The sequence below is a fragment of the Akebia trifoliata genome, chromosome 8, assembly GCF_017979445.1.
Source record: "Akebia trifoliata isolate Shusen 1 chromosome 8, ASM1797944v1, whole genome shotgun sequence".
NCBI lineage: Eukaryota > Viridiplantae > Streptophyta > Magnoliopsida > Ranunculales > Lardizabalaceae > Akebia > Akebia trifoliata.
In genome coordinates, this window is record NC_141382.1 from 27920816 (window position 1) to 27931056 (window position 10241).

Here is a 10241-nt window from a genome sequence, read left to right on the forward strand (position 1 = left end):
AGCCTGGTTTCAACGTTTTTCTGAGGTTATTTTATCTATGGAGTTTTCTAACTGCTATTCAGATCATATCTGCTTTGTTCATCGATGAGTGGATAGTCGTTGTACCATTGTCTTGATTTATGTTGATATTATTGTGACTGGTTATAATGCATAGTGGATTGATAAAGTTAAGATGCTATTAGATTGTGTTTTTGAGGTTAAGTACTTGGGTCCATTCAAATACTTTTTGGGGATAAAAGTGACCTGCTCTTGCCATGGTATTTCACTATCTCAGCGTAAAAACACATTGGATCTTCTTTGGAACATTGGGATTCTTAGTTGTCGTCATGCTTTGTCCCCTATGGATCAAAATCATCATCTTCATGTTGACTCTGGTGATCTTTTATCAGATTATTCTTCTTATCAGAGACTTGTATGTTGTCTGATTTATCTAACACACATTAGACCGGATTTGTCCTTTGCGGTCAGTCAGTTCATGCATACTCCGCGTACTTCTCATTTTGATGTCGTTTATGGCATTCTTCGCTACTTAAAATTGCGTCCTGGTCTTTGATTTTTCTACTCTTCCACTGTTCAACAACATTTGTTTTGTTTTACAGATACTGATTATGTTGGTTCTCTCACAAATAGGAGATCTACCTCTGGTTTCTGTACTTTTTATGGTGATAATCTTATATCGTGAAAAAGTAAAATAAAATGTGTTTAGTATATTGAGGTTGATATTCACTTTTTCAGGGAGAAAGTTTGATCTGGGGATCTTCAAACTGTCTTCGTACCTTCCTCAGATTAGTTTGCCGACATGCTTACAAAGTCTGTTAGTCCCTTTATCACTAATTCTTACCTTGAAAATAATCTAGTTGTTATTTTAGTCCTAATTGTTTTTAGTAATAGCTTTTATTTTTATATTTCTTATATGTAAGGGTAGTTTTGTCTTTTGACTCTTTTATTAATATAAATTCCTGTCAAGCTCACATTGAGACTTGACAATTTCTTTTCCATAATTCTTCTAAGGGCGGCAGTTTATGGAGATGTGTGATTGCCTCGAAGTTAAAGACAAATTCTTTAGGGTGGGAGAGGTCCTCCCATTGTTTAGGGTACATACACATTTTAAGGTGGGGATATGCAACAAGGTTAGATTTTGGGAGGATAGTTGGTGCGGCCATGGTCTTCTTATGGAGGAATTCCCCATCTTGTATTTGTTGTTCACAAAGAAGGGTTTCATGTTCTCGAGTTTCAGGCAATGGTCGGAAAGGGGTTGGAATTGGGACTTTGGTTTCCATCAAGCTTTCAACGACTAGGAATTGGAAGCGGTTGGGAGTTTAATTAATGTCACAAACTCCATTACTTTTAGTCTTTGTTGTGGGGATGCTCGGGTTTGGTTGGAGACTAAAGATGGACACTTCTCAGTGAGTTCTTTTTACCGCTCCATCGTTACTATCAGATCTTCTCTTTCCATAGGAGGCGGTGTGGGGGCTGAGAGTGCGTTCAAAGGTTTCGTTTTTCACTTGGATGACGGTTCTAAATAGGATTTAGACATTGGATTTCTTAATGCGTAAAGGTTTTTGTGGAGCAGGCTATTTTGCGTTTTACCTTCGAGATTCGGAATCCGCAGATCATGAGCTACTTCATTGCTGTGTGGCAGCTGAGGTGTGGGCGGATTTTTGGAGTTTGTTTGGTGTGTCCAGATGCCTCCTAGGGTCGGTTAGGATTTTGTTTGAGTTTGGCTATCTTTGGGTTTTTCTTTCTCTGGAGCAAAGCGAATTCTCTGTCTAGGTCTTTGATTGGAACGAAATAGTCGCATCTTTGAGGATAAAGTTTTGGATACTGGAGTTCTTATATTATCGATTTTAGGCTATTTGTTTCTTTGGTCGAAAGTTTACAAGGAACTCAGGGTATCTCTTTTGAGTACTTTGTGTTTAGGTAGGAAGGGGTGTGTTGTATTCCGCGAGATTAATCTCTTTGTAACTGTTTTGCGCTTGGTTGGTTGGTCACCTCAGCTGACCTTGTTTTTTTTCTTTTAATGAAATCTTTATTTATAAAAAAAAAGGTACCTTCTAGTGGTCTCCAACAAGTTGTCTATCTAACACTCGTTGAGATTGCGAAATGTTATAAAAAACTCATTGACAAGTTTGTCTATCAAAATTTAGCTCTCTACGCATATAACATAATTGAGAAAATCATTGAGATTCGTGATAACCTATTGGATCATCACATATTTTCTCTCATCAAAAACTAATTGTTAATTTGACATTTAAGCAATCTCAAAAATTGGTGACGGTTGAACGAACCCTATTGTGCCATACAATCTACTCCTAATCAATACACCACCTTTCACCTCCAATTATCACGGGCATCTAATGATCTCAACCATTCTAATAACTTGCTTTGTATTATTTTCTTTCTTGTGATCTATACAACGTATCGTTTTCATGGTCAAGTCGAAAATCATGGCAACCAAGTGGTCTCAACCATTATACTCCTTTTATCATTTTGTTCCTTGCACCTATCAATTTTTCTTCTTTCTTTTTTCCTCTTGTATTTTTCAGTGATGCATGTGAATATTCTAATCCTGATGAAACCCTAGAGTATGTACAAGGGGATCGGATACGTTAGGGGACATGCTATCATAATAAAAGGTGAATGATACTATGGTTTATACTAAATAGAAATGGTGACAAACACACATATCCCCAGGGCCAGGGCCAGGGCATCATTATAAAATCCTTTTTTCTAGTACATGTGAAATGTTAGCTGAACCATTGTATACAGCTGGAACCAAAGGAGCTGGGTAGGCATCTATGATACTATGATATGGTTAACTATTCCAAAGGCTGATGCAACATTTCTGCATGCATATGTTTGACTCTATTGAAGAAGTTTGTATATATCATAGCTACCTATACAACTTATGCAAGTTGAAAAAGTGAAGTCTGAATTTCAGAAAGAATTTGTATATAAGCTGTAAAACCCATTTCATTTTATTAAGTTTTGTGCAATAATTACAGGTAAATATGTTGGGAACCGTCCAATCAAACTTCGCAAGAGCACCTGGAAGGAGAGGAAAGATTATGAGGCCTTGGAAAGGATAAAGGTAGATTTTTTAACATGTGCAATGGACTTCTTATTTGATTCATCACTTTCTTGTTTGCAAGCTTACTTAATTTATTTGTTTCTCCATGAATCTCTTGGTAGAGCCAAACTCAAAAGAAACCAAAGCTGCCGAAGAAGAGTGTCTTGCACAAGTGAGGCCTCAGAAGCGTGGAACTGATAGTTGATGTGTTGCCCGACGTGAGTAACCTGATTAATATCTTAATTTATAACCAATTTATCACCAGTGTTAAGAGTGCTATAATGTTGTCATAGGTGAGTTTATTTTTATTTTTGAGGAGTTTTACAATGCCATGGGTACCCTACATTACCTCTATACTTTAAGATGGGTGATGTAACCATGTTGGGTACTTAATTTTAAGTGTCAGAGCCAAATCCATGCTGCGTCAGGGTTGTATCCTTAGCTTATCCCAGGTAACAGGGGTGGTAGCCCTCAAGTTTAGGAGGGATTAGCCCAACTATTGATAACTGACTTATGTTGGCATGAACCCAATGTCTGCTTCATTTTCTACACCACAGCATCTTGGATTTCACTTAGGGTAGACTATTAAAGTCAACCCACTTTCCGCTAAACGCTCTATTTTGTCGATATTTTGTTATATTCCATAACCCAAAATGCGATGATTTCCAGTGATCAGTACTGCAGGGAATGCAACTATACAATTCAGGGGGGTTGGTAATCGGAGTTGATTGGGTGGTTATTTTTCTTATTACTGTGGAAACAGTGTTAATTTTATTAGTGTTTTCAGGTGATATGGAGATGCAATGGCTTTCCTAAGGGTCTTCTCTCCTCGACAACGGACCAAATGAACTGCATATGTAGTTGCTCTTTAAGTATCAGTCAAAATTACTTAACAAAAAAAAAAAAAAAGTATCAGTCAAAACTTTGAAGTAACTTTCGGGGTTCTACGTATTTGATTTTGTTGAAAAATAGTAGTTATTATCAATACCAATTTGATGTATGGAATGTGTTTTTATTGGGTTGCTTATAATTAAATTACTTATACCAGCACTCTACCTGAGTAAGAAAGCCTGTTTGGAGTATTGGAAGTACTTCCAAAGTGAATTCTATTGTATAGAGTTACCCATGGGAGTTGTAGTTGTCATAGGTTACCCAACAAAGAATGTTCATGATTGGTCTTAAGTTAGGCGTGGGTGTTGCTAGAGTAGAACAACAACATAGTCTTCAAATTTTTTTTTTTTTTAATTTAACCTTGTGACGGTTGCATGTAGAGATGTTTGGTGTCATATTTAGTTTGGCCTCAATGTTGGGCTCATTAACAGCTTCTCTTCTCTTCATCCCTTACTATCTTATCGCATTGTACCCTATCAAGGTAGTCGAGTTTTTGCACCTTGCATCGGTTCCTAGGTGACCATTTGTCATTAAAATTGTAACATTATCCTCGATTGCAGTGTTCTTTCATCTCTACCAGGGTGAATAGTTGCATTGGCATGATAGGTGGCTTCTTTGCAGTTCCTAGTCCTGGCCTGGAGAAAAGCAATTGTGTGGCTTCTGTTGTTTCGGCTTTGTCAGGCTTATAGTTGATTTTCTCTACTCGAATTCTTGATAAAAAGGTGGTAGGTTCAAACATTTTTACAATTAAGTCTAATGTCTAGTCCTTTGAAATTAACCATAAAGGATTCTGTCAATCCTTCTATTCAATTTGTAAATGCCTCAAATCATGTCTTGTATCATCTACAATGGTTGATACTAAGTTTTTGCAAGGGATTGTCATAGTCATACTCGGTTGGGTTGGCCAAATTGAGTCTCCAGGGTCTTTCACAAAGTTAAGCATCTCTACTGGTCAATCTTGTCATAAAATGTGTATTGATTTCTTATGGAAAGAGAGAAATTTGAAATAATTTTTTATTTTTGAATTGAATGTAATAGAAATACGTTATCTAAAAGTAATGGTTGAGGCATTCATAAAGTACTATCCTAAAAAAAAAATTCCCTTGTTACGGTACCACAGTCCGTAGGTATTCGCTCTTCAGGATATGATAAACCCACATTTTCAAGACGAAACTCTAATTGGAACATAACTTCAAACCCGACGATATTGTGTTATCTCACAATGAAGATTATAAGTATACTGATTGTGAAAAAACAATAGGAATTTCTAAGTAAGAAATAAGAGAAATTGTCTATTAAATTGACTAAATAGAAGTGTAGACATCCTAATTTGAGTAGGCCCCCACTCGGAAGGGTAAAAAAACAACAATCTTTCAATAAAATTAGTCAATAGGCCTCAAAAGTCCGAATCACTCAAATATGATATTTTGATCGAATCGAGGCCCCTGAGACCTCCTAGTGGTCTAGTGGTCCTATAAAAAAGAATTGGCGCACCCCCACCTTCACCGTTCCACCCCCAAATCCAAAAATACTCAATTTTCAATAAAACTCGCCAACGGGCTTAAAAAGCCCGACTTGCCAACACGTGGCATTTTGATCAAATCCAATATTTTCAAAAAATCTAAAAAAAAATGAATAAAATAATAAATGAGACTTGGGACACCTATCATTTCCTCTACCCTCACCGTTCCATCTCCGAAATTAAAAATACCCCAAGCCCATTTACGGCCCACCAACCTTCAACTCTCTAAAATCAATCCCTTACCTTACCCCCTCAACCCAAACCTAACTCCACATAACCTAAACCCCAAAATATCTCCAACATACCCCACCCTACCCTAAAACAAACCCTACCCAATCTCCAAATAATTTAAAACCCTCCTAAAACCCATACCCAATACTATTAAGCCCAAACCCATATCCAATTTATATCTAACCCACAATCCTAACTCATAAACAACTATCCACATCAAATCAATCATCACTTTTTCATCTAAAATGACACATGTCCTCACCTTATCTCACCTCCCTCATCAAACCACCAACTCCCATCTCCTTCTCTAAAACATTAACTACACCATTACTTTTTCTCTAGAAAAATGACATCAACCCACACCCCCGAACCTACTATCATCACTCCCTACTAACAAACCATCACCTTCCCCTAATCTACTATCTTTATAACCTAAACCTACACTCCTCCTCTCAAATCAAACACCTCCTCCTAACCTACTATCATCACTCCCTACTAATCAACCACCACCTTCCTCTAATCTACCTAAACCTACACTCCCCTCAAACACTCATTCTTTTCCATCAATTAATCTAAACCCCTAATCTCCACACATCTTGTCACATGTCACCATCTCCCTCACCCTCCCAATCACCCTCTTACACCCTCTATTCTCTTAAATCAAACACCATTCAATTACAACCACCCTCTTAAACACCATCATCTTACCTCATTAAATACTCCACCCAAATGGTTTAGGTAAGATCTAAACCATTTGGATCAAAACACAACCCATTTACCTCCATTACATAATTACCCCTCTCAAAATTCCTAATTTCATACCCCCCACCTTCAAAACTCATGCCATTATCTACTTACCTAACATTTCATCCCATCTTACCCCTAAAAATAACTCCCAAACTCTATAAAATTCCCATCATTCTCAACTCTCAGTACCTAATGAAAATCTGAGAAAAACCCCTAAGTCTCATAATAAAAAAAATCCCTCTATCTCATTATCATACTTAATCCCTCAATTCTCCCAACTTATCAACTAAACCATCAACCATCAAAAGACTAACTCATTATCATATCAAGATCAAGAAAAGAAGACTCATATTTTGGGAGGATAAAAAGATCAAATCAAGTTCAAGGTGGGTTTAGGACAAAAATCACCCCCCTTCTCTCCTCCCCACTTCCCTCTTCTATTTCTCCCCCTCTCTACACCTACACTTACACCACCAATGACTTGAACCATCAAAGGCCCCTTTTTCAATAAGGGTGCCCTTAATGATTTGAATCAATATTAAAGTCCCTCATACTTGAGGGCACATTTTGGATTTTCCGATTTCCTTTTATTTTATTTTTATTCTTAAGAATGGACTGAATCTGAGGTTACCACCATGGTGGATGGAGTAGGGTGCCTAACACCTTCCCTACTCCATAAAATGAGCCTCCTTACCTAAAATCAAAAGTTGGACCAAATGAACCATATCTGTATGAGAGTCACCAAAATGCCAAAAATGACATATTTTAAAAAAAATGTAATCCGGGTGGTCATTCACACCCATTTCAAATATGAATGGTAGCGACTCCAAAATCCCCCAAAGTGGATGATATATTCAAAATTAAATAAATCACATGTCCACAAGAAGCATTAAATAAGAGGAAGTGTTTGTTTAGAATAGTCACAAACCTCTTCGTTTGTTATTGGTTCAGAATAGACACTAATACAAATAAATTAAAAATAATTAGAATTTTTAAATAAGATGGGCCTTGATAATTAAAGTAAAAAAATGTGCTTTCTTGCGTACACGTAGTAAGATTTTTGGATCGGTGGATTTAAATTTCAATTCGATCCTTGGGTTTTCATCTTTGGTTCTCGTGAGTTCGTCCACTACTTCTATCAACTTTAAAGCTAATAGAAGTATAATTATTTAAGAATTACAAATCAATTCTTCTCCTAGTCGATGTGAGATTAAACAACTAAAGTATATAACATAAAGCAAAAGTAAAAAAACATAAAGCATAAAGTTAGAATTGAGCTTTTACCTTATAGTTTAAACCCATTGAATATTTAGGGGTTTTCAAATTCAACCCTCTAAATTTCAACAATCCCCCACAGAATGTAGAAAACACAAAATATATATCTATAAAAATATAAATAGCACTTTTTTACCAATTATGTTTCAGTATATGACTTTTGGATTTGAATCTTACCTAGTATAAGTCTATCAGATATATAAGTCTATCGGATTTACTAATCGGTCAGTAGACTTTAAGCCTTAAATTGCCAACTTTTAATGTAAACTAAAATAATGGACTATACATACATATTAATCAATCAACTATCAAGTTCTATTGGTGGTGTTCATTTTGACCATGAACAAAACTTGGTACCATGAGTGTTTTAGAAAGCTTAGCCTAGACTCTCATAGAATCATCCCAATTCTACACTCATTTAGGTGTGCTTATAAGAATAACCCTACTATACTTCACTTTTACAAGTATATGCAACATTAAGAAATTATACTTCAATATTTTTTTAACAAGTAACACTAAACACTTCATAGGGATAGACTTTGAACAATATGTTCCATTAGTGCTTTCTTTTCAATCACATCCAACTAGTTTTTCCATTGAACTTAGATCTTGGGATCTCCAATCAATTAGGTTGGATTTTGATGAAGTAATTTTTAATTAATAGATTTTAGGTCTATTCCCCTCTAAGTCGATGTAACTAACTCTTTAGATAATCTTTTTGTTAAAGGATCCGTCAAAATTTCCTCAGACTTTACAAAGTCAATAAAAATAATTTCATTAGAGAGTAGTTGTTTTACGAAGTTGTGTTTCTGTTTAATATGCTTTGACTTGTCATTATATATATGGGAGGCGTTCAGAGCCCTCTCTTTTAACAGTCGTTTTAACAAAAGAAGCTCCGTCATTGGATATATGGGGATTGGATGGTCGAGATTGCATCTATGTTTAAGTTATCGATTTATGGGCTTTTTACAGCGCCATCCCTCAATTTTACAGTATTTAGTGCCACCTCCCTGGCACAATTTAAAAAACCGATTGTTGTTATTTGCGTTTATGGGTTTACCTCTTGTGGTTCTTCTGCTCTGAGTTTGCCAGTTGAGTTCGTTGTGAGTTCAACCGAGACTGAGAGCGATGAGGAGGAATATCTCGCTGGTATAACTCGTCAGATGGCTTGTTCGATGCTTCAAAAAGTCGAGAAAAGTTCAGGTCCTGTTTATGGTGCTGGAAACCCAAAGGTCTGTTCTGTTTTTGGAATGTTTTAAAGGGTAGTCTGGTTTTCATTTTAATTTTACTGATTTTTTAGGATTTTTGTTTTTCTGATGTTTTAAAGACATGGGTCATGGCCGGTTCGTCCCAATCGACGCTGTGCGGAGTTGGAAGCTGGTTTGCTTGCAACTCAGAGTCGAACCAAGGGAGCCCAAACTCTCATTCGACGCCCATGAATGTGAAGGACGAAGCTTGGGATCTGCTTTACGCTGCTGCAAGACAGGTCGCAAAGATGAATTTGAACGATGGAAGAAACAAGTACCTCCACCATGAAAGAGGGCTTCTTCCCCCCCCCCCCCCCTCAAAACCTTAATTCGACCCCTGTTTCTACCAAACAAGCCATCAATGGAACGAGAGAGAGAGAGGGTTTCAAAGAGATGCGCTCGAGCGAGAGAGAATGAAGGAGAACTCTCTGTTCCTAACAGCAATTGGTTTTTTAATTGTGCCAGGGAGGGGGCACTAAATACTATAAAACCGAGGGATGGCATTGTAAAAACCCATAAATCTATAACTTAAACGCAGATAACAGTGGGCTATTTTTTAATTATGCTAGGGAGGTGACACTAAATACTGTATAATCGAGGGATGGTGCTGTAAAAAAACCCATAAATCCATAACTTAAACGCAGATGCAATCTCGACCATCCAATCGCTATATATCCAACGGTCGAGCTTCTTTTGTTAAAACGACTGATAAAACAATGGGCGCTGAACGCCTCCCTATATATATATATATATGTAAGGGTCCCGTTCGCCACCCTTAGTTTTACCACACACTTTAACAAACGTGTTTTGTCTTACATGGGTTAGAAGTTTCAGAATGAGCTGATATTTGGTGAGGATGATTTCTATGGTGAGTAGATCATCCTCACCAAAAATCAGCTCATTCCAAAACTTCTAACCCCATCAAAATTGATTTACAAAAAATGGACGGTCCACGATTTTTCAACGTGTAAACATGGGGCTAAACATTTCTGAATGGGCTGATTTTTGGGGAGGATGATCTTCTAATCATAGAGATCATCCTCACCAAAAATCAGCTCATTCCAAAACTTCTAACCCATGTAGGACAAAAAACGTTGTTAAAATGTGTGGTAAAACTTAGGGTGCTGAACATTTCCCTATATATATATATATATATATATATATATTATTTTTTGCCTTCACAATGGAAACTTGGTTGTCATAGTGAATAGATATAGTAGATACTAGCTTAAGCCAAATATGAATGTTAACAAGAAAA

At 36.7% G+C, this 10241-nt stretch overlaps 2 protein-coding genes across 2 annotated transcripts in view; both read left to right on the top strand.

Annotated features, from left to right (window-relative positions):
- LOC147396455 (uncharacterized) overlaps window positions 1-4118 on the top strand; it is a 67067-nt gene extending 62949 nt beyond the window's left edge. The window contains exons 6-8 of the mRNA XM_086450129.1: window positions 736-810; window positions 3006-3091; window positions 3193-4118. Of these exons, the coding sequence (XP_086306255.1) occupies window positions 736-810; window positions 3006-3091; window positions 3193-3246 (215 nt within the window). The 3' untranslated portion in view covers window positions 3247-4118. The remainder of the gene's footprint in view (window positions 1-735; window positions 811-3005; window positions 3092-3192) is intronic.
- Window positions 4119-8656: 4538 nt separating this feature from the next.
- LOC147396459 (uncharacterized) lies at window positions 8657-9312 on the top strand. Its single transcript, XM_086450130.1, has 2 exons — window positions 8657-8968; window positions 9064-9312. Exons 1-2 carry the CDS (start codon window positions 8657-8659, stop codon window positions 9310-9312), a joined length of 561 nt encoding a protein of 186 aa, XP_086306256.1.
- The last annotated feature ends 929 nt before the right edge of the window (window positions 9313-10241 follow it).